Source organism: Mycetomoellerius zeteki, unplaced genomic scaffold (genome assembly GCF_001594055.1).
Source record: "Mycetomoellerius zeteki isolate Tzet28-1 unplaced genomic scaffold, Tzet1.0 scaffold122, whole genome shotgun sequence".
In the NCBI taxonomy this organism is placed as follows: Eukaryota; Metazoa; Arthropoda; class Insecta; order Hymenoptera; family Formicidae; genus Mycetomoellerius; species Mycetomoellerius zeteki.
Window position 1 is genome coordinate 243,395 of NW_017256147.1, and position 25,946 is coordinate 269,340.

General features: G+C 31.5%; 2 protein-coding genes across 2 annotated transcripts in view; both read left to right on the forward strand.

The window, feature by feature from the left end:
* Positions 1-20,794, forward strand: part of LOC108731210 (discoidin domain-containing receptor 2) — an 83,510-nt gene extending 62,716 nt beyond the window's left edge. The window contains exons 4-17 of the mRNA XM_018461411.1: positions 530-761; positions 3,208-3,355; positions 8,764-8,928; positions 9,383-9,516; positions 10,555-10,762; positions 11,554-11,649; positions 16,292-16,467; positions 16,546-16,720; positions 16,838-17,100; positions 17,364-17,501; positions 18,411-18,718; positions 18,835-19,069; positions 19,630-19,779; positions 20,234-20,794. Of these exons, the coding sequence (XP_018316913.1) occupies positions 530-761; positions 3,208-3,355; positions 8,764-8,928; positions 9,383-9,516; positions 10,555-10,762; positions 11,554-11,649; positions 16,292-16,467; positions 16,546-16,720; positions 16,838-17,100; positions 17,364-17,501; positions 18,411-18,718; positions 18,835-19,069; positions 19,630-19,779; positions 20,234-20,383 (2,578 nt within the window). The 3' untranslated portion in view covers positions 20,384-20,794. The remainder of the gene's footprint in view (positions 1-529; positions 762-3,207; positions 3,356-8,763; positions 8,929-9,382; positions 9,517-10,554; positions 10,763-11,553; positions 11,650-16,291; positions 16,468-16,545; positions 16,721-16,837; positions 17,101-17,363; positions 17,502-18,410; positions 18,719-18,834; positions 19,070-19,629; positions 19,780-20,233) is intronic.
* A 2,544-nt stretch (positions 20,795-23,338) lies between these two features.
* On the forward strand, positions 23,339-25,365 carry LOC108731229 (uncharacterized). Its single transcript, XM_018461434.1, has 3 exons — positions 23,339-23,477; positions 24,246-24,365; positions 25,188-25,365. The coding sequence occupies exons 1-3, from the start codon at positions 23,339-23,341 to the stop codon at positions 25,310-25,312; spliced, it is 384 nt and encodes a 127-aa protein (XP_018316936.1). The 3' UTR covers positions 25,313-25,365.
* The last annotated feature ends 581 nt before the right edge of the window (positions 25,366-25,946 follow it).

Genomic DNA, 25,946 nt, shown 5'->3' on the forward strand with positions numbered 1-25,946 from the left:
AAAAAAAATCTGTTGGACTTTATTAAGTAAGAACTACGCTTACTATCTAAATGGAAATAAAATATCTCAGACAATTATATACGATTATAAAACAAAAACTTTAAGAATAAAAATGTTTACTTAGGTATACGATTTTTTTTTAATTGTAGCGTAACTTCTATCATAGATGTGTTAGCAACGAGATGTTACAGCAGACTGACTGAGCGGCAGTCGCTGCTGCGTGCTCAGACGGGTTTACGCGTGTTTCGCGCGATTTGTTTATAACGTAGCCTCGATTATTCTATTTACCCCTATAGTTTACTGATCCCGGTCTCCCCTACTTGTATTTGTCTGTTAATATAACAATCAATAATGAAGTATTGACTTCAAGCGGAACAAGCTTAAGCTTATTGTAATGAAAAAAGAATAGTTCTTGTATGTTAGAAGATATAAATTTTTTCTGAAGTCTTTAGGAAGATCACATTTCTGAAATTATCTCATAATCATAAGCTATATGGAGAGATCTCTAGCATAATTATATTTCAAATAGACTCAGGAAGGAGACTGCTGGTGGTGCTTGGTGTCCGAAAAGTCAAATAGAGAAAGGGGTTCGCGAGTGGCTTCAAGTTGACCTACAGAGTACTCATGTTGTTACTGGTGTGCAGACACAGGGCCGTTACGATCACGGCCGCGGTCAGGAATACGTCGAGGATTACACTGTAGAATATCGACGTCCCGGTTTCACTCGATGGCGCCGATATAAGCGTTGGGACAACAACGAGGTAAGACAGAATAGGCACGTCTATTGATGATATTTGTATGAAAGGGGAGCACAATTTGTCGAGTTCAACGCTTCATTTTTCAGTTAATTTATTCGCTTTTCGGTAAATTAATATTTAACAGACTCGATGCAATATATCATTCCATAAGTTGATATAAATATTAATTAATACAAAAGTCCTTATTTAAAAAAGAAATTAATATATTTTCATTAAAATTTTTTTGGTTATAAATTTTATAGTAACTTTTCTATTCATTTTATTATATAAATAATTGTTATATATATAACATAATCAACGTATTTTTGTATTATACAACGTAATTAGTACATACGAAAACTATGGTTTGAATAGTGTATTGCATGGAAGAGAGCAATTACGGAATTTGATTACAACAAACGTTCGATTGTAGAAGTGTTATACGCAAGCTATCGAGAATTTACACCATGTCTCAATTGGAACAGACTCAAACAAATGTAAACGTAAACGATACGTAGAACAAAACTACAAAACCGATCGGAATCACCAACGCGCCTGGTGTCAAATTGGAATTTTATTCCATTGAAACGCAGAGTTCGAAGTTGCTTGTTAGTAAAGTCACAGTTAGAACTTGGCACTCGCTTAACGATGCTAATTGATAGAACTTTTTCCGTGTCAATTATCAATAAGAAAATTTTATCGCGAGTTAAAGTTGATAGGTATAAAGATAAACGAACAATTATAAAAATTCAAATAATGAGAGGAAACAAAAATAGGAAATATTGGTATGCGCTATTATATGATTATTAAGCCAATAATTGTGTACAAACATTAGAATATGTGTATAAATTTTGAGAAAGCGAATATTTAATTTTTTCAAGATTTATATATATATCAAAATTATATTATATAAATACATGTATATATATATATATATATTAAAATTAGATTATCATTATGCTCATAAAATTGTAATTTAATTAATAATTTAATTAATATGTAATTTAACTGCTGTTTGAAACAGATAGGAAATATAATTCGATATTCTCTTTTATATATTATATATAAATACATATACATATATATGTGCGTATATATATGTATTACAAGAAACCACACACAATAATATTTACCAACTATTTCTCAAACAATAGAATATCCAGTTCAAATGAAACATATCTTCCCATTGTATAGTATCAAAATCCTTTTGTTTCACGGTTAATCAAACAACATTCTCAGCTTCAAGTTCGATTTTGCGCAGCCTCTTCTACCGTTCGCAGGATTCAGTCGTGAAACGGAGAAGCAATCGATAAGTGATCTACTCTTGTGCTAGAATTGCACGTAATGTCTTCGTACTGTAACATATGGTTAAGCGTCGCTAAAAGTGCAACTTCCCCTTTTCGAGAACTAAATGTTTTAGAGTTTTCTCTTTTCCCATCCTATTGAACCTCTCCTTTTCTCGAATATCGCGTTCAAGATTGAATCACGCATCGTTGTCTTATTGCGCATTTCTATCATAAACTCTGTTTATGTCACAATTAGTGTAACTCCTAATATATTTTCGATTATTCCCCCGTATCAACTTTTATTACTATATGATATAATAAATGAGGAGATGAATAGTAATAATAATAATTACATGTGTAACTTCATGACAAACGCGAATAACTTTTGTACTCTCTCATATTTTGATACATGCATGCTTTATATCGCGCAACATTTACTTCATTATATAAAACGTTAAATCCTCTCTTATTAATAATTTACTGCGATATCAATGCAGCTGATCGTAAAATGTAAAATGAAGCGGCGGCTAATTTAATGATATAGTCGTATTATATTTGCGCCGAATCATACCTTACCGCTCAATCATATATTCATATGACACGATAAATAACGGGAGTAAATTAAGATGAAATGAACTGAAGCGTGGTACCACAATAAGTTTTGTAGATAATTGACTTTTGCGGAACTCACGAACGTCTCGTTACATTAATGTCAATTCAAGGGAAATTTACCGAAATGGAATTTTGCCGAAAAATTCGTATTAAACGCAATGTATTATTGCGGAGATAGCGCGACTGTCATCGATAGCAGACGGATATTCAGATATTTCCATCCAGGAAAATTAATGGTGCCGCACATTAAAATGCATATATTCGCTAGTATTATATCAACTGATCCAAAATTGAGGTGTCTATAAGTACTGGAAAATTTTCAAACGGGGAATGTCCATTACCATTAAATCGTATTAACGTTGTAGAGTCCTCGCGATAAAAGGTATACCATAGAATTCACAGTCATTCAAAAAGAAAATTAATCTTTTTTGTCAACATTGAAAAAAGAATTTTCTTACTTTAAATGACAATGTTAGTTAAATATCGAGTTTGACATTAATTGACGAGTGAAAAGTCACTGTCTAATTTTGTTTCTTGGCGTTTGTTGTTTTATTCATGACGTTGATCCGCAGGTTTTAGCCGGCAACAGCGACACCTCCACCATTGTATCGCATAATTTGATTCCACCTATCTTCGCCAGTCAAATTCGGATCTTACCACACTCGGAACATCGACGTACGGTTTGTCTTCGCATCGAGCTCAAAGGATGTCGAGATACGAGTAAGTATTATAACATTCGAGGAAAAGCCATGTACTTTCAAAAATTATTTATTAATTTTCCAATCTTCAAAAACGATTTTCTCAGAAACAAGCAATCGTACAAAAAATTTAATTTACTTTTTTGGAACTTATTGTGTGTTGTACAAAAAAATCACTTGTTTTCTTATTTTTGGTATAGTTTCAGCTGCATCTAATATTTTATTAAAATAAATACATAGAAATTTAAATATATATGTGTATGCAATTTTATCTATCTTATTCAAATAAACGTATTTTGTAATATTTCTTTTATAAGATAAACTGAATAATTTTTTAAATAGTAACACAATGTCATTTGTCAATAATGTATTCATCATAATGTGTAAATTTTATTACAAAGATAAGAAAATGGTTTTATTAGCCTCTCATCATCTCCCGTCAAATAAATTTTTACGTATAAATCTATTGCTCATTAGCAAATTCATTTAGATATTATGTAAACAAATTATCATTGAAAATGACATAACTAACGTTATTCATCGAATATTATTACTAACTCGTGTTGAAATATAACTTTATCGTGTATGTTGCTAACAAATCAATAAGCACAACACACAAACAACGACATTAAATAGTTCATAAATTACATTTCCCGTTTCAACATGACGCTTATGGCCCGTCAGTTTAATTAGAAATATTTTTTAAATCATGAATATATTTGAGACCCGAATCATATATATAATCACGTTACACATGGCCGCGCAAGAATGATACGATGATGTTGTTCGAGTGGACATCTGACGATTAATTTCCAAATTGCAATTTTGTTCAATTTGCCGAGACGTCGTTGAGATGGCTACGCGAAGGCAGGGTGCCGTTGACTCTAACTACAGTGCTAGATCCCATTAACGTTCGTAACAACGTTATACGGACGATCTCATTGCTAGCTCGGCTTCGTACATTTGTTTTCGACCTAGTTTCAGTACTTAATGTCTCTTATATAATCAATGCACCGTTAGCGTTTGTGAAATATAAATATACACGTTACGCTAAGGCAACAACAAACTTGCCAAGAAAATTTGAAAATTCCTTTATTTCTATTGATTTTCTCAAGTATTGTTCTAAATGCATAGATATCTTTCTCAAAGAAGCTGAATAAACAATAAATAAATATATCGATATAGAAAAAGAATCATAATCGTTACACTTTAAAAAATATCAGTGTGAATTTAACATCTATGCAGTACCTATATAATTCTCGCCGTGTTGATGTTAAATTAATACCAACATGGTGTGGATTTAAAACCTATGATGTTAAATCCACACATTATAGTGTTAATTTAACACCAACACAGTGAGAATTATATAAACACCGTATGGATGTTGAATTCACGGCTATATTTTAGAATGTATCTTTATTATTCTTTTACTTGATATTTAATGATAATTAATAATATTAATTATCTGTAAAATTATTATCTAATTTCAAGATTTTGAAATGACATGTATTCCATGAAACAGATTAAATTGAATTTCATAAGAAAGAAACAGAAAAATACAAGAAAACTAAAAAAGTTTCGTAATTTTTATAATTTTTTTCAATATCTTTGTATTAGCCAAAATGTCTAATATTTTCAATTTTTGCTTCAAAACTAATTAATATCTAGAGTATGCCAACATTTCAATTTAATTTGTCTTCCAGTTTTTCAGCCTTGATCTAACAGAATAACGAATGTTAAGTATTCGTGACGCATATGAAACCCGTTCTCATAATTTATATACAGGTGCGTGCGTTATGTATAACAAACATGCTGCGCTACACCACAATGCTATTTACATAAATTTGCATGCAGTTTCTTTTCTCGTCTAGTTTACTTTACCGGGCCCCTAAATTCAAGACATAATTTTATATAAATTCTAACAAAACGTCAGGGGTGAGGTTGTAGAGATTAAACGAAAGCAATATGTATTATGCACTAATAAGCATTCATGCTAATTAGATTATAATATTTACAAAAATAAATAAATAAAAATTTATTCTCTATATAGGTAAGCAGTCTTTAAACACGATATTTAAGTACGTTCAATCGTTCAATGTGTTCTTAATAATTGTTTAGTCAATTGTCTACGTCTATATAAACACGTATCTTTTATTTTATATTTGTTATCTTAAAATAATAATAGAACACACACAAAGAGGAGTCCAATGGAAAATTTCTCGTTAAATGCTGACAACAAAAGTACTAAGCATCGTGGGGATACATGTTTTACGCGAAAGAGAAACCGTATAATCAACCCTAGCAGTAACATTATACAAAGCAAAGTAAACCGAGAAACACACAAAAACATTAAACGAAAAAGGGATTTGTTTCTTCATTATGTATAAAGTACAAATTGTTATTTCTGCTTTCCAAAATATGAAAAGCAAGTTAATTATGTATAAGAAAATACTGTGTTAAACATAAAGTTTAACGTTATAATTTAACGTTTTGATTAATTAATATTGAACTTTTATAAAAAGTTTATAGGATATTATCCTGTTTGAAATGATATATCTATAGGAATTACCAAAGACTTCTATAATCCTGACAGTCTTCATCCTTATTACCAACATCTAACCAGAAAAAGGATATTTGCATGAATTATTTTTCTAGGTCGCTAATATCCAACAACAACGAGGCCGCATATGTTCGGGCGATGACATATGTACAGCTAGCTCTGCGGCACGGAGCTGGTAAAACGGCGACATGAGAGCTTTCGCGTTATAAGAAGTATTCGGAGCGTGTGAGATCGAGCCCGACTGGGCGGGTATGCCGGATTTATGGCAACCGTGCACGGCAGCGAGTTAAAACAACGTTGATGCCCTGCCCCGAGCCGGTGAACACGAACGATTACCCACGGATCGCGAGTAACACGGCCTACTCGGTCAACGCGGTACAGAATCCACGACATTGTCCTCCTGGTATTGACATTCGCGGTCTGACAACATACAAGTGTGCTAAGCCTCAGTTGATAAAGCACGGTGCAACCAACGTATCATTTATTAAAGCGCGATTTACTCATGGTTGTTCGAGCGATCTATATCCTGTATATAAGGATACGTGGCTAATTTAGCGTTATATAAAATATTACACATTTACGATCTTAACTTAAATTGTATAGATTGAAAAAAAGAGAGATTTTCTGCTTTCACAAAGGAAACGAATAAATCGAATTTACATATTTAATTAACTTTGGAATCTTTTTAAATATAAAATTTTTTCTGATTATAAAGATAAATAATATTAAAAATGTAAATGTAAAGTAAATGACAGTTTTCATATTTTTGCTATTTGTAAGAGGATTTAGCTGTCATTAAAATTAAAATTGAAAGCTATAACAGATATCTTATATGCTAAATATAATGTATAAAAATAAATTATATTTCGATCTACCAGCTGATAAAACTCACTCAGTTAACAATAACCTATATTCTAATTGTTAATTTTAGATTGAAATAAAATTTGTAGTATTACGAGCTTCAAAATTCGAATAGCTATTAGTAAAAAATGAATGAAATTTAAATTTAAAACAGAGTTTAAGCTTAAAATCTCTACTGTTAAATCACTGTCTTTTGAGTTTCTGTGAGTTTGGTAATTTTTGCATTTAGAAAACTACGAGCTGAGATTAAAAAGAGTATTTTAATTTTGATTGTTTAAAATTCCGTCAAAAGTCATCGCGTACCGCAAAAAACAAATTAAAGTTGAAACATTCCTCTATCAAATGATATAAATGCTAAATTTACAAAAAAATGTGTAGACACGATATAAATAAAAGTAGCGTTACGATCTTTTGTTCCAATCCAATATTTCTTCATATGTGCCTACGAAAAGTTATATTAGCGCAAGACTTGTTAAGAATTGCACTCTGTTGGGAAATTGTTCCAACAATTCCAATGAAAATTCGCAATAATTTCAAGCTGTAGACGGGAAGGAGATTGCCAGTGCAGATTAGATTAGCGGATTGCCAGATTACAGAGTAGAGTCCCTGTAAGAGCAATGTTTCTGACGCGTGCTGAAATACGGCGTCCTTTAATGCGTACCTTCAAAAAATGACAGGAATATCAGCGACACATCGCTGAAATGTTCACCAGTTTACACGAACGATTCTGAAGCACGTAAAAAAACACGCCAAGAAGTGACTTCGTTGCTTCAATTGCGGATTAATTTGACTCGCCATTTATTCCCTTATTGTGAACGTGTTGCACGGCAATTTCAAATTTACGTCTTCTGTTTGCATATTTCTTCAACAAATGCAATATATAATACTTTATAATAAGCCGAGCACTAAAATTTTATCACGCCCTAACTAACATATTTTTCTCTATTTTTCTTGAGTGCGCGCAAGTATCTTGATTAAAAGGACGACCATTTATTAGAGAATGGGGTCGACCTCTTATTTTAATACGTACAATCGTACAATTCCTGTATGGTATGGTAGATGCCAGTTGCAGAACAACCGCGTAGCGACGAAGCGTTACGTTGTTCTAAGTAAAATTATTACCTCGGCGTCATCCACGTGACACGGAATCAGGCAAAGGTACGTTGACCAAAACTGGCTTGACCACATCGCGTGACAACGACGGCCGGCCGCGAACCGTATATACCGTGAAATATTAAGAGTAGTTAAGCGATTTTGAACACGACATGGCAAAGTGGGCACACCGCGCCATTTTTGCGGTCCGTTATTAATTTTCCCGCTACGAAAATTCAGCCGTCCGTCCCTTGCGGACGCCGTCCGCCGCCACCGACCAAGTCGTTTTAATTAATTTTAATTGATTAATTTTAACTAAGCGCCTTCTCCGCCACCGCGCCCTTCACGGCATGTTATTAAGCAGCGCCACTTCATTTTCGAAGTGTATCCGGGAACTGGAGCAAAGTGCTGCTGTTTGCAAAATACACGGTAAATTTCGGTGAGATAATATGAAAATTCACGAAATAATTTTTACTCTCAACCGTTGTAGTAATAATTAATAATAATACATCTGCATGAGAAAAAATACAGGAAAAATATTCTAATTTAAGATACATGCGATATAGTACTCGTAAATATTTCTGGAAGTCGTTTTCGTCGAGATATTTTAGTAAAATCTTCGTAATTACAACAAACTTGTGTACTTTTACTTTATATGCTTATTATAACAAACTTGTACACTTATTATAACAAACTTATATACCTTTATATATTTTTAATTGAAAATCTAAAAAACAAAGTAATTTAATACAATCTAAAAAGAGATAAAAGAAAGAGAGTATCAACTAGAGACAAAATACAGCTAATAGTACAACAAAGTCAGGTGTAACGTAGAAGTTTGAGAGACGAGTATGTTTTAAAAGAAAACTACAGTTGCACACAGTAGGTCGTCACGCGAAAACTTTCGTCTATTTCAGGCGGTGTCATGAGCTACACTATACCAGATGCTTCCCTACCGGAGTTTAGTGACATCTCGTACGACGGTAAGAGGCAGGACAACTTGTTGACCGATGGTTTAGGTTGTCTAATCGATGGTGAGGTCGGCGCGGATAATTACAGACTGGACATGGGGAATGGAAAAGGTAATCGGTGGGTGAACACGTGCGGGAGCGTTAAATAGTCGAAACATAGATAATAATATTTCAGTAATTTTCACTAGTAAAACAATTTCAGACAAATTGTATTTCTTTATATGAGAAATGTCTGTAATTATTATATTTTATATAGATATAAATTATTGCAAATATTATATTCAATATTTTTCATTGTTAACAGCTTTGCTCTTACTTCATTATGTAATCGTGTTTCGCAACTTTATCAAGAAATATTGAAACAAAAGGAGTTTGTCTTTTTTGATAACTTTTGAAACTTTATCCTTTCATATCCTACCTTCAATAAAAAGTAAACCCCACAACATTATCATCACATGTAAATGTTTGTAACAATTACAATATATTTGTTTGCTGAGATAGAAAACTGTAACAAAAGAGCGCAATTCATTGCGTTTTGTATAAGTTCTTTCTTCGTTGACTATAGGCACAGGTTGGGTTGCTTGGCTTCGTGACACTTTTCAAGAGAAGTTCGTGGAGCTCATCTTCGAGTTTGAAGCCATGATGGTCTTCGAAGCGGTACACATCTATACCAACAATTATTTCTCACGGGACGTTCAGGTAATTTTCAACTCACTTTTGCGTAATATATTTTCCACTCACGTACTTTCATAAACCTTGTTTTGTACCAAACAGATAAAATTAAATCATTAAATTTTACGATTATCTAACAAGATAAATCACTAATTTCACTACAATGCAAATTTTTGTCGATATTCGTAAGATTTTTAAATATAATTTGAATTATTTATATCTCTTTTTTTTTTAATTTCTAACCGTGAACTATAAATACGAAACGCTACGCACAATATTAACTGATGAAACATTTTCGTAACATAATCGAAATTTAATACATGTGATATCAGGATTCCTATCAATTGCATTGAAAGTAATATGATTAACGGGATTTAAATAATGATTACTTTGCCAAACTGTATGCCAAAACGAAATAATTGCGCTACATATCATTATGAACGTGTCAATCAGGAAATGCCAATCAGATATCCTCGAAGATGAAACAGAATATCCATGACAAGAAATATTTTCCCTTTTATATTATAGATGTCATTTGTAGATATCAATCCGCAACATGTATCATAAATGACATGATTAACGATTTGTTGATTATATAGTCGATAGTTATCAACATGCATGTACATTTCTTTGATGTCAATGCCCTCATACGGTTCATAACACAAAACAGTTTTTGCATATGTATCAAAGTGCATCGACCACACAATAAAAACGAATGTAACTACACGATAAAAACAAGCTTAAGCGCATCGCGAGTCTGCAATTTTCTGGAATATGTCAGCCATTATATCCTTTTCATGTAGAAATGGTTATATAGAAATTATTCTATTTCTTTTACTATACATTTTAAACTTAAAAACAGAATATTAATATTTGCCAATTTGCATTGTTTTTTTTTTACGAGTGATGTTTTATTTCAAATTTAGTTTCTTCAAAATATATCTCTCGCGTGATAATTTTATTTCTAAATAATTTGAACATTTAATGAAACATGAATTGAATATATTCTTCTTGTTTATTTTAAATTTCAAAGAGGACATAATTTGAGTTTGGTTTACACAACAGGTATTTTCGAAGGCGGTGATATGGTTCAGTATCGATGGCGAGACCTATGAAGAGGAGTTCTTGCCTTATTCTTATATACCGGACGTCCTGCTAGAAAACGCTCGAAACGTTTCAATCGGTCTACACGGACGGGAAGGAAGACTTATCAAGTTGCATCTGTATTTCGCCGCGCGATGGATCATAATCAGCGAAGTGACATTCGACGCAAGTAAGCATTTTCCTGTATCTCATTTTCTTCCAGTGGAGCAACCTTTTTCTTTTTGCATTTAGTTTTTACATTACTTTCGATGTCATTCCACAAAACAAAAATTTGCCGCGTTCTTTTAGATTTCCCGCGGGTTTCTTTGGACATCTTGCACATTACCTGACCTAAATATCAACCTAGACAACAAGAAAAACTTGCTCAAATAAATGAGCGAATTACTTAATTGTAATTTGCAGATCGTACTACTTCAAGAAATATTGTAACGAACGAAGTTATAATGATCCATTGGATTATCTCGCTCTGCTTCGCATGCACATCTACCGACTTCAATTACCTTTTAATAACCTTCACATTTTTGTTTCGAATATCACATTTCTTTAATTTTATCGCACTAATGACCGTTTGAGTTAACGACATCGATCGCACATGGTAATCCCATTTAAATCTTTACGCGAATGTGTGAAATATGTAATATTCTTCGGGTACAGAAATATGCAGTAATAACCGGCATAAAATTTTTTTTACTGCTTCTCATTTCTAATGCAATAGCAAAAATTACAAAATTTATATTCGCGTGCGAATATAGCAACGTTCTTTTTCTATTTAATATAAATATGATTTTAATATGTAAAATTAATACGATTATATGAATAGCGTACAAATTTCAAAACAAATAGTAAATATTATAATAGCATTTCTTCTATCATTTTGATAATTCGCACTTAAAATAATCTTCATAAATCTTACAAATTTTCCATGGATTCAAGTTAGCTACAGCTATTTTCCGCTTTCAGCAAATCCCTACGAAAACACTACGGAAGAAGCAGCGTCCGAGTTTAGCAACCGGGAGATTCCAGTCAATCCCGAAGTGGATCTCAACTTACAAACGAGTAAGTAACTTGCCGAGAGTGGCATTAATTCGTATCAATCTCGTTCTAATTAAGCATTGGCTACTAGAGAAACTTTTCATTTCTCGTATGCCTTTAAGTAACACGACTCCAAATTCATAAAGTATAACTTCATACATTTAATATTTCACGTTTTATTTGCTTACACTTGTCTCGTCTCTCACGTAATTAAGTAATAATATCTTACTTACACATGAGCGCTTATTTTAGACATTACTTAATTTCAAATGTAACCAATTTGATAATCAATTTAAAATCAACTTCATTTTTAATTATTGAATACATCGCATTGCACGAATGGTTATAAGTGAAAGCGATCATTAATCTTGATTATTCATTGCTATTTTCGTTTTAACATTTCTATTTTATTACCAACATTGTATTATACATTTCTTCTTTCAACTTAACTGCATTTGAAAATTTAAATCTTAATTAACTAAAAAGTCAGTATAACGAAGATAAGCTTTTACTCATCAAATAAATTTAATTATCCAATAAGAGTTTAATAACTTAATTGAACTTTACCGTAAAGAATTTGATTTTCTAAGAAAATATATTTGATTTTAATAACGTTCTTATTGTTATTAATAAATATTTTAAGTATTTTCTTATATTTTGACATAATATTTTTTTATATTATCCGATGTATTGGTTGAATCTTTATTTATTAACAATTTAAAAACAATTTGAATTCTTTATATTTAATAATGACCTCTATTTATCGCAATTATATTATATTTTGATGTAGATTTATATTATGATACTTATAATTTTATAATCTTCAAACTTTATATAACATGCGTATTCAGTCCACTTTGAAAATGAGCGACATTTATTCAGCTAACTTTGTTAGCGAAATGAGGCCGTTATTCTTTGCCAAGAAGAAGATACGATTAGGAAAAGTCATTGTCCGACATAGAAGAGAAAGAGATGCGGTTGCACTTTATAATTCACGTAGCAACTTCCTCGTAACGTAAACAATTAGTCGGGTTAAGAGGTAGCGCATTTGAGGAAAGAAGAAAAGAAAACAGGAAAAGAAAAGTAAGGTCGACTCTGGCATAATTACGTATACCTATCTCATAGTTTGTGCCAACAACAAATCCTACGCTGCATTTTCCAGGCCACAAAACAAATTAAAAATATGCATTTTCCGCTTGAATCATTGAGTATAATCAAAGGAATTGCTTATCCAGATGAAAAATTAAAAGCCGCAGCGCAAGGAAAAGTGAACGGAAGTAAGGAATATCAACAACAGTATTATGTATAATATAGGCGGCAAATTCTATAATGATATATTGAAGTATTTTTAGTGGAGGAATCACATGTTTCTATATATACGTACAGTTTTAATCTATACCACGGTTTTCCGATATTAACAATGAAAATTACATTAGTCTTTTTTTCCCTAATCCCAAAGCGTATGATAAAAGGAAATACATGTCAACCGTTAGAACAAAAAACAAATAGAGCATAATTTGTCGCCCGAATAGATAGAGAAGCGTGCATGAATACGGAGAGATAAATTACATTACGAAAGGAGGACGAATAATGAGAATAAAAAATGGTAAAAACTTATAACACGGAGATAGGAGCGAGGAAGATGTAGATAACAGGAAGTGCAGCAGATAAATGAGGACGCGGGAGGATGTTGGGAAGAATACTTGACTGCGGCATAATTACGGCTCTCTGATATACTCCGCCATCCACGAATCCTATCCCCCCCATCGAAAAAATAGACTTGAGCACTTTCCCGGTTCTACATTATAAATAAAGGAAACGCGAACGGGTCCTCAAATAAAGCAGCCGCGAAATCGTCCGACCATGGGCAAATGCAGCACGTGCGTTAAAAAAGATGGCACAACGCGAGGGAAGGGCGGCAAAGGGTAAAAAACAGAGTTACTAAACTAAAAACAACATGTAAACCGAGCGTCCGCTTTACGGTGGTCTGAATTCAAAAGGACGCGGCCGTTGGTGGTGCCGTAGTTAATATAGTTCTTGCACGCAATTTTTTACATAGTTCACAAGTGGGAAAACCAAAGAAAGCACAGCGCTTTCATAATTCAAGCGCCGATATTCGCGCGATCGATTATGCGGATTAGCCAACGTCTGATTCAACAGAGCGGAAGAGGGAGGATTAGAGTCATAAAAGAACGAACGAAATAAGACAACCAAGAGAGGGAAACCTGAACGGAGAGAGTAGTCGACTCTATAATTACATATCTCTGATAGACTGTGCAAATGCCGAACTTTATTCTTCATTCTCTTCTGATTACAGATATTTTCTCTAGTCAGCTGCAAATAAAGAAGCGAATGTAATTATTCATTTGAGGAAATAAGAGAAGATATAAAGAGATATCCTCCATATTGTAAAACTGATTGTTTAAAATTAAGAAACTCTTGTTTTTTATCGCACTTAAAATATCATCTATCACCATTTTTATCTCGAAAAGAGAACATTAACAATATAAATATCTAATATTATTAAATGAATATAATACGCGACGAATACTATAATATAATATTAATATTAAATATTAATATAAACGAATATTATGACATTAATATTTTGCGAGATGAAAAAATGACTTAAGTGTACAATTCTGAAAATTGTTATAAAAGAAACACATGCAGGACAAATACAAAAGAGTTTTTGTATTTTATCGATATTTTTTTCTTTTGCACTGAGAGAAATGTTTTGTATCAATAACCAAAATTTTGTTACTGATACAAAAACTATTTGTTGATATATGATTAGCCAAATCGTTGATTATACCACGACAATATTAATTTGTTGAATTTATTAAATGAACTAATAATTTAATGCTATAAAACTGTTTTGTATGATGTGTTTATAGATCTTTTGTAATTAGAAATAGAACATTTTGTTACCGGAACAAAACGGTTACATAAGAATATATATCTTTCACTTTTTACAAAATGAAATTATGTTTGACGTTTTTGAATTTCCTTAGCAAAGATATATATAGATTTAGATCAATTGAGATTACTAATCACTCAGAAAAAATGGTTGTTACCATGATTGATTATGGTGTGGCGAGAGCCGAGAAGTCCACGAGAGTAGTCTCTAATCGTCCCAGCTTTGTACAGATAGACGTTGAATTTCTCTTACGAGAAGACACGTCATCTCTGACAGCTCCGCGAAACGTTCTTCGCTCTATAGTGGATCATTTTGTTGAAATTAATAAAAGAATATTCATTTTGTAATGGCAACTAAATTTTACATTGTTACTTACAAAATGTAAATAACCAAATAAATTTGTACTGTTAAATAAAAAAATTTTTGTCCATCTAACAAAAAAATATTGTATTTTGTAATTTTAACAAAATAATCCAATGATAATCGACCATTTGTGAATAATTCTCTTTTTTTGTTACCAATACTAAACTTTTTTTTCAATGTGCTTTATTTTAATGACAGCCTGAAAAAGTTCTTAAACAAGTAGTTGCTATAAATATAAAATCATTTTAAAATATGCAACATATCCGACTTCATATGAATGGGTACGAAATAAATGAACATAATAACATAAATAAGCAAAGAAGAACATACTCAGTCAAAGCGGAAGTTTAAATAAACGAAGAAATATGAGCTTAAACAAGATAAAAAAATGAGAGAAGGACTAAAGTAATCGATTCGGATGCAATAGTACAACGCCAAAAGAGCGCTCTAAAACGGACGATATGAAATTCGCTAAATACGTTTCAATGCGTGGCTGCAAATAAAGCAACGATAAGCTGTCTGTCGTTGCTCGGAAAAATATAATAGGCCGTAGATGTATATAGGCAAACAATATACGTCACACTGAAATACTAAAAATTATAACAAAAAAGATAGATAACGACAGACTCAAACGCTACACATGTGCATAATACTGGATTCACAGTTTTATCTTTTAATACCGTTATCCGTTGTTCTCTCAAAAACAAAAGATAGAACCAAGAAAGGAGCAAGAAACGGGGGAAATGGGAGCACGAGCAAAGAAGGTACGCGTGAGCATAAAAGTGGGAATTAAAAACGTTTCTGCGCTTCTCTTGGGCAATTTTCTTTTTCTGTACAACCAAGAGGAAGCGTCATTTGAAATCTAGATTTCCTCATCCGCGCATTGGTACGGTGACGCCTTCTTGAATTAAACTGATGTTTTAGTAATCATTTGCTACGATTTTTAAATAATCATTCGCTTGGCCTACTTGATCGAAAAAAAATCGGTAGACGATCTTGAGCATCACGCGACTAACTTATTTATTTCTATCGCAAAAAATCATAGTCATCCTGCTGTAGCTTCAGGGCACTTGGCACGAACAGTACGACGTACGACGTAAAAGAAAACCGTAGTTTTTTGTAATGTAAATTAACAACGATTGTGAAGAAAGAGAATTTAGCTTCTTTCATGAACGATAAAATGATTTTCTAAGAGTTTTTAAACTTCCTTTATTAACTTGAAGAAAAATATGGTCTGAATTTAAAAATAGGTAAAGAGAGAATGTACGTTAGAACAAAAAATATATCTTGGATCTTGCCAAGTTGTTCGACGTACTCTGTATCCCGTACTCTATATCTCTATATTCCCTGTATACTCTGTTTATCCCTATAAATTTTGTATAGTTACAGCACCAGGAGACAGCCAAGAATATTTGGAAGTACTGATAGGTGTCCTTACTGCCATTATATTGCTGCTCCTGCTGGTCTTCTTCATCATTCTGTTTTTAAATCGGCGACAAAAGCTGCAGAGTTCTCCGACGGTGTTAAAAAATCCATTTGGCTTTGCCATAAATATGAAGGTAGGGAAAATTACGTTTCACTTAGATCTTCAGAAATAAATAACTATAAGATATACTCAAATAAACTGAAATTTACAGGGTCTCCTCTTGAATTTAACACCCGGTGGGATGCTAGCAGCAGAAACTGCCAATCATGTTTCACCTGACATACCGGAGGACGTCAGTATGCATGAGTCACTCACGATGGAGCAATTTAACTCGCCTCTCGTCAGTCCCCAATACAAATCCACATATGCTATCGTAGCTAATTCCGGTGAGTAAGCATCAGCGTTATTGTGCACTCGCATTTGAGAATAGCACGCTGCTGTGCTAAAAACGGTCGTTGCTATCGAACAAATATGAAAAGTGATAAAACAATGATATTTTTCAGAATCCCCGAAGGATTTCAAAAACATAGAAATTTCGGAAGAAAATGTCCGGCTGGACGCAAGACCGGAATCCACAGTCGGTCCATCCAGCTGTTCCTCGTCACCGACTAACTCGCCGGCTCGTCACTCCCAACATTACAGAACCCTTCAAAGTTATAGCAGTCCAACTAGGAAACTCAATATCGCGGTTACGCCCAATCACCAAAGGGACGTCGATCAGGTTCACTCAAAACGCTGGCATACAGCGCCAAAGGAGAAGCACAAGGTACACATTAGTTATATATCATACAATTTAACGATGCATTTGACTGATTGCGCCACGCGAGGGCAAAGGAAAAGTACATTATGTCACATAACTGGAAATCAATCTTGCCGCTACTTCAAACCTTCTTAGGTTTTCGACATCAAAGTGCAATTTACATCGATTCGTCTATTCTGTTGTAAAAGAGTCTTGTTTTGACAGCAAGAAGAAGATAGAGAAAAATATAATAACCACGAACAATTAAAAAAAGTATCATTTAATTATAGATACCAGCACCTGTCGTAAGTTGGAACATCGCACCAAGTATGAACAAACCGTACAAGTGCAAGGAAATAGAGCCAACCAATATACCACATCAGTGCCTACGAACGACAGAGAAACTTGGCTCGAGAACCATAGGAGAGGTACGATATACTTATAAAAATATAAATAATGTGCAAATTGAATGAAAGTCATTTAAAAACATTCCATTTTTTTATTTCAATGATTAACTAATTGTAAGTCATTAATTTGTATCCAATTTGAAATTTGAACCAATAAATATCAACTAACAGTAATATCATCAATGTTAATTAATTTCACACTCAACGATATAAACGTAATATGATATATTGTACGTAACGATTAATTGTTGAATATGAAATTATAACATTGATGTGTCATTATTAGTTGGTATATATAATATTCATTGTGCGGTTCACAAAATGTTCACAAATTTTCTTTCAACGTGTCGTATCGTAATAAAGAAAAATTTAAACGTTAAAAAGAATTGTCGGAAAGTATAATCTTAGCTTATCACGTATTTGAGATAAGACGAGTTTAAATATACCCGCAGCATTTGATGAATGCACGTTTCTGGCTCCACTTGCGCTTAATAGTAGTTGCGGGCGGTGACGAAATGTAATTTACATATTTATCTAAATAATATGTATGTATTCTACAATTCTGATACGTACTTGCTTTCCTTTCTAACAATATTATGTAATTTTTCGAACATTGAAAGTAACACAGTAAACATATTTTTATTCATCTCTTGAACGTTAGACGATAAAAAAGTATTGATTGAGCAGATAAAGTAGAAGGTAAAAATAAAGCAGTTGTTTTCTATCATCTATCGTCAAATTTCAAATTGGATACAAATCAGTGACTAGTCGTTGAAATAAAGAATTATCCTCATTGATAATATGGAATTCCATTCTTCATTGAAATTTTCCATTAATGAAAGATAAAGAATCACTGCAGTATATTCGTGATACTTTTCACATATTAAACATATCCTACAGAAAGTATTGTTTGTATGCTATAATTTGCAGGCTATAATATGTGAAGCTGTTGGTCTAGATGAAATCATATCTAGCGCTCCCAAATTAGTCGTTGCTCGTGTACCCCTGTGTACCAGCGACATTCGAACTAACAACGCAGTAGACCAGATGAGAGAAGTGCAATTTCTATCATGTTTATCTGATCCAAATGTGGCACGTATCTTAGGAATCTGCACTGTCGAGCCAGTGCCGTGGACAATCATAGAGTACACGGAACTCGGTGACCTTGCTCATTATCTTCAATACAGTGTACCTCTTACGGGAACGCTCAGGCCAAATTGCAATCTAAAAGCTCTTAGGTAAGATCTTATTTAGAGTAATCTTTACCTGACGATTAATTATCAAAGCTTAAATTGCTTCTGCACTGCTTGCTTTACGAATTTTTCATATATAAAATTTATTTAACTATTTCTAGTCAAAGTTGTCTGCTGTATATGGGAACACAAATAGCATCGGGAATGAGATTCCTTGAATCAAAAAATTTGGTGCATAAGGACTTGGCGGCCAGAAATTGTCTGGTAGGCCGTTCTTACACCGTGAAAGTGACTGATATAGCTATGTGCAGTGATCTTTACAAGAAAGATTACAGCGATATAGGAGGTAGACCACCTGCCCCGATAAGATGGTTACCGTGGGAAAGTATTTTATTGGTAAGTAATCTTCTTTTTTTTCAAGTGTTTCTACAATTTTCTTTATTAAAATTATTAATTAATCTGCAATCGATAGCAAAGATATCCATAGAGATTGCTATTTAATTTAAATTAAGTTTCTAATTTTTAACATTTTTGCAACGCACGCAGAAAGTTTAAACTAAAAATTAAAACAAATTTTTTATATTTTAATTCTTGAAGTGTTTTTTCTTCGAATAATTTTCAACTTGGATACTATTCAAACCTTCTAATTTAAAAAAAATTTCAGCTTTATCACAATTTGTTATTAAAATTAAACTTGCTTCGAAATGTTCATTAACAAAAGAGTTATTTCAGATTTATCACAAAATTTCTTACTAAATCAAAGTCGTAATCCAGCCAGCGAGAAATGATTCATCGAATTAATGTCGAATTGACATTGATATAATGTAATATCAATAATTCAACGTCAATTAGACGTCGAATTGACGTCTAATCGACAGTCATTTCTCGCGGAGAATTTGTGAAATAAATTTGCACGAAGAGTGAACAGCAACAATACTTAAATATTTAAATTTCAGGATAGGTATACATGTTCGAGTAGCATATGGTCATTTGCCGTGACACTGTGGGAGGTAATGAGTCTGGCTAGAGAAAAACCTTTTCAACATCTGTCAAATGATCAAGTTATTCAGAACGCTGAGCATATGTATTATGGAGCGGAGCTACAAGTAAGCAAATTATCTGATCGGCAATCACTTTACAATTAATCACTCTCTAATTAATCGATTAATTACTGAATCTTGCTCTCTCTCTCTCTCTCTCTTTTCATGGAATTTTAATACATTACAAATTAACTAAATCTTAAGCAATCAAATTTTTAATATATCACACTTAATTGTGTATTAAAAATAATTATTAAAAATAATTGTATTAATACAATTGGAATTTGTACTTTACAACAGCCACAAATAAAAATTGAATAAAACTTTTTATTTATTACACTGAAAAAAGAATTTGATAATAGCTACCAAATACTTAGTGAAATAATACCAATGTTTGATTAATATAGCCAAAAATTATTTTACTTCCCTAAATAGTATTACCAAACAGTAATACTATTTGGTAGCTATTATCAAACTCTTTTTTCAGGGTATTATTTCGCTTCGAATACTTGTATTTTAGGTACTTTTACCGAAACCAACAATGTGTCCAGAGGAGGTCTATCGGATGATGTGCTCATGTTGGAGAAGAGATGAGACATCGCGACCAACCTTCAAGGATATCTATACGTTCCTGAAGAACATAATAGCGGACTATCGACCTGGTGCATAAATCTTGGTTAACTGTGATACGGAATCGACAGCTAATCTCCCGGAATGTGAACGACATCGTCGGGAATATTCCGAGTAGGATAAAGCATTACATGAGATCATACTCGCCGGGCATGACGCCTTGCGTGAAATCAGATTCTCCAGAAATGTACAATCGTTAGTTTTAGATATATGTATCAGAGGCACTAGATCTCATGTGTCTCCTTCCTTGCGCAGAAAACTCGACAAATGAAAAATCACACGCCGAGTACAAAGCTCAGCAATGATCGAAAATGATCTCCCGCGGACTCTACCGCGCGTAATCTGTTAGCCAAACCAGCAATAGCGATATGGAGCGAATGCCAAACCAGCACAAGGAGAGAGAGATGTATAATTGACGTATAAGTGTTAAGTTTGTTTTCTTCAGATAATCAAGATCGATAATTTCGCTCTTCAACTCGAGTGTATAATCGCGTCACTTTTGTCTGGACGTTTAATAAGATTTCATTTTCTAGTCAATACAAATCTTTAATTCTCACGAAAGTGCTATCGTGTACAGTATTCTAACATTAATAATATGTAATGTACGCTAATATGCTCAGTACTGATAAAGTCTATCCATTTGTACATATAAATTTAGGTCTTAACGCTAGGTAAATGAGAAATTTTTATGGCAGTAAGTTTTACGACTTTTCTTTAATACGGCTGTTTCTTTTTTCTTTTTTTTCTTTCACAGATTAAATTGTTATATTTAACTTTTTTACAAGCCTGACGATATGCGAAAATGGCACTAATAAAATTCTTTTTCATCTTAATCGCGCAAATATATATACGAATTGAGTTGGCTTTAAATGTAAAAAATATCCGTAAAAATAAAATCGAGTAATATAATAAAAAAGTTAGATATTTAGTAGATTAAATAAAGCCGTGAGATAATTTTATTAGTTTTTACCGTCTTACTACGCCTTAAAAATTTCAACTTAGTCATCTTGTACATTTGAAGCCCATCGATAGTAAGTACTTATTATTCCATTATTCGTTTAAGTTGGAATTGTACTACGCTAAGAGGTGTAGATTACAAGATTTATCCAAGGATGTAACATGAACATATCTTCGCTCATTTTTATTTAAGAATAGAAAAAGATGCTGAAAACATCTAGCAACGTATCGTGCTTTGGAAGGAATCAATAAAAATTTAAACAATGCCATATATTTGTTGGAATTTCAAATTACGGACGCTTGAGCGTATCGACAAGATAGCAATACAAAATAAAAATGTTAATAAAAAGATATAGAATAATGATATAACAATATATGTTTTTGTCTTATTACTGCAGAATATTTTATTTATTTGTACAATTATATAATATCCATTGTAATTATTTTTGCTATATTTTTCGATTCATAATTAATATTTTTATATAATTACTATTATGTTCAAACGTTCTGTCCCTTATTTTTCAAAGTTAAAAAGACTAAATAAATTTTCAGATAATTTTTATCGTTATAATTGGTTGTCGGATTAAAATATGTAAACAAGAACAAAATTGATATCAATCTCGATGGATGATAAAATCGTTTGTAGTGCTTGTTCGTAGAATGCTTGGTAACGAGTCAATCTTTTCAATAAATTCATTCATCTGAAAGATCTAATGAAAGATCTATTACCTCATCATCTGATTTGGTTAATCGATTATGAAGATTAAATCTTCCAGGCTCTTATTTGCAGGAATATAAAAGTAATTGATGATAACTCATTTAGAAGCTTATATTCAATCTCAAGATGATCATTTTAAGTATTTTTTATAAGACAAGTATGAAACATACTACTAAACTCTGAAACAGATGAGACAAACGCTTATATAAGGATTTTTTATTATTTTCGCATACTATATAAATTTTACTCTGAAGTTATGTCCATGTATTAAAAAAAATCTCCTGTATAATGAGTAACGTAATACAGCTGGCATATTCCTATTTTGCACACTATAAAAATTTTCTTTATTTTTAAAAAATATTTCTCTCTTCCTACTTGTCAAATAACCCATATTTTTACTTCCAATATAAATGAAGATATTGCAGATTTTCCAATGTAATTAATCATTCTTTCGGACAGCAGCATAAAACATGTATTATACTATATTTGCACATGCTATTACCATAAATTAAATTTTATAATTTTACACATAATACGCGCAAAAAATTCCATGAGTAAAATGCTGATAAATAATCTCTTGTGTTATTAGACGATACCAGATCCGTAGAAAATTGATAAATGAGATTGATAAATTTGTTCCACAAATCCTTGGATTACAAAAAATGTTTGTCTAATGTGTTAAAAATACGATTAATCATCATGATTTTAATCGTAGTATAGCAAACAAGTTCTATAAAAAATCATTTCGTTGCATTGGCAATTAATGAAAAAAAAAATTATTTGTATTTGTTCTATGTAATGGATAAATTTTTAGCCCTAAATATAAAATACAAATATGAATTTGTATCTAAAAACATGTCTGGCTATATTGTTATCTAAAAATGTGTTTAATTAAATTGGACAATACTATGTGCATCATTAAAAACTTAGCAATAAGATTAAAGAAAAAGAGGGTGTATGTATTAGTTTAAAGCCCAATTACATAATTACATATAAAACATCGTTCTGATCAATACATTGCAAAAACGTGAAAAAAGCATTGCAATGCTGGTACCACATATTTCGAATAGAAGTAAATGCAACAAGTGCACGAGCAATGAATTCAAATTTTCAAAGTCTCACTATTTCTATCCCAAGAGCATAAAATTATTTATTAAATAATGGTCATCAAGGTATAAATCAGTTTTATCTAATTATATAACGATAAAAATAGATTGACTGAGTGCGCGTCACAACATATCTCTCGGCCGTGTATGCGTATCATTTACACAAACGTGTGCGTGTGTCGTGTAACGCTGAGAGATCGCTTGCGTTTATATAATGGTAGCACCTGGGAGTGTGAGACCATTGAATCGCCGGCTGTCAGAATCATACGCTACTCCGACATCTCTACTCGCCGAAAGAATGAAATCCTACACGCTTGTATTCGTTGTCCTCACGACCATCCTCCTCTACACTGGTAAGTGATCTTTTATGTAAAATGAAAAATTACAACATGCTAATATATATTTCTAAAACACTAATATAAATGTATCATAGATTTTTATTCTACATATATGAGATTTAAAAGAAAAGGAAACTGATTTCATACATACTAAATTATATTATATGTAAATTATTGTATGTAAATACGAAACTATTATTTAAATGTAATGTTAACGAAATTTTTCATGAATTCAAAACTTTTTGTTTTAAAATTAAAATATTGTAAAATTTCATAAGATATATGTATAAATCAATTGAATGTTTTGTTACTATTTTTTATTTTTATATTTATTTCATTGTTTTATTCAGTTTTAAAATACTATTAAACTAAATTACTAAAAACTAAATTACTAGTTTTTTCAGCGCATTAAAAGAGAAAGTTAACCTATTTTTCTCACAAATGTACAGTAATAGTAAAGTTTTCGTACACCTTTATACTTTTTCAGATAAATTAAAATTTATGTGTGTGGTGGTGTGTAATATTATTTTTTTATAGCTGGAATTCTTATGTCTCTACACATATAGTGAAAATAATAAAAACTTTATCTTGTATGGTTAATATTTAACTTTGTGTGACTGAAATAATATTTAATTGCGTGACACCAATAAGTAAAATATATTCGTTTTTTTAATACCTGATATACTTTTTGTATCTGACGTTACTCATTTTGTAATCATTAGTACAAGAAAAATGTTCACATATTAAAGTTCAAGAGGAACAAAATCATAAATTTGTTTTCAGAATATGCTAATACGAACGAAATATGTCCTCAAGAGAACTGTATTGTGCCCGATCACTGTGAGATGTTTACAGGAGGTGAAAACTCATGCTATCAACAGGGTATATCGTGCTGTAGTGTAGGTAAGTTCGCACTTTGTAAAATATTTCTATACTCTGTTTAAAAAACCGATAGAAAACAATATGAAATCATTATTTTAATCATATCTATGAATTAATAAAAAATTATCGCATAAATCCACGATTTATTCTCTATTATTTCCTTTCATAACTAATATTCTATTTACGTTTTCTATTATGTAACTTCATAATAAGATTCACAATAAGATTTAAATGATAAATATTTTCACGATATATAGCAGGTAGATCAGCATCTGACTATATACATACTTTCATGAGATTCTCTTTGTCACAAATTTCGAAAACATTTGGCATGTTAATTTATGTATGTGGCACTCTCACGCGTCAAGTTATACGCAATTTTTCATTTTTATTCGATTTCTATTCAATGACATCTTTCATGGTATCATCAGGGGCCGTATTTTAAAAAAATATATACATACGAAAATGTACGAAAATATTATAGTATACAATATAAAGTACATTATAAATTTTCCTAGTATTTTTGTATGCAATATTTTTTTAAATAAGGTCTCTAAATATAAATTCGTATCTAATAATATCGTGATGTTTAAACAAACTACCTAATAAATTATCGTAAGAAAATTATTAACTATATGTTGGTTGATATATCTACGTTTTATATGTAGGTATTGTATATTTTATATATATACATATTTCTTAAACATAATAATATTTTAATGTTTTATAAACGTGTAAGAAACACATATTTCAAACTAATTACTTTGAAAATTTCTCCCTCTTTATATAGCAATATTATTATTTAACAAATTTTTTTATTTAATAAATTCTTTATAATTACAGTTAAGTCAGAATTCAGAACTCATTGCCGTCACCATGGTGGAATCTGCACGGACAAATGTAATCCGACTCTGCAACACAACACAATTGACTGTACAGGCAATCAAGTCTGTTGCGTTTTAGTTTAGATGAAACTAACTGATTCATTAGTATCCAAATCCATAATCTCATCCTGATCACAACTATTAAGTTCTAATTTAATTAATACAATGAAATATAAAAATACAAAATGTGAAAAGAATAGTTTAGTGTTTAACATTTTAAAGTTTTTAATACAACAAGAAATACACATTATTATTTAATCGTTTGAAAAAATCCGTTCTTCTCAATGAAAGCTAATATTGTCTCCATGTTGCAACATACGAGAGAATTTTATTTGGTTTCTAATTATTACAAGACTGAATCTGAGAGACTTGAGGAAATTAAAAAATGAAACATATACTCTCTCATGTTATCCGTATATGAATCATTTATTTTAAAGGTTTTATGGAATTAAATATTTAAAAAATAAGCTATATATATATTATAATTCTATACATCGATATTAATAAATTTCTTTTAAAAACTGCAATATATTGATTTCAACATAAATTATAATATGTTTTAATACACAAATCACAATAAATTAAATGTAATTCAATACAAATGTAAAAAATTTTTAAATAAAAATCTCTTAATTACAATTGTCATAATTATTTTGATCTATTTAAATCTGATCTTTCATCGACAATATTACGATTATCAATTGATTCATCAACATAT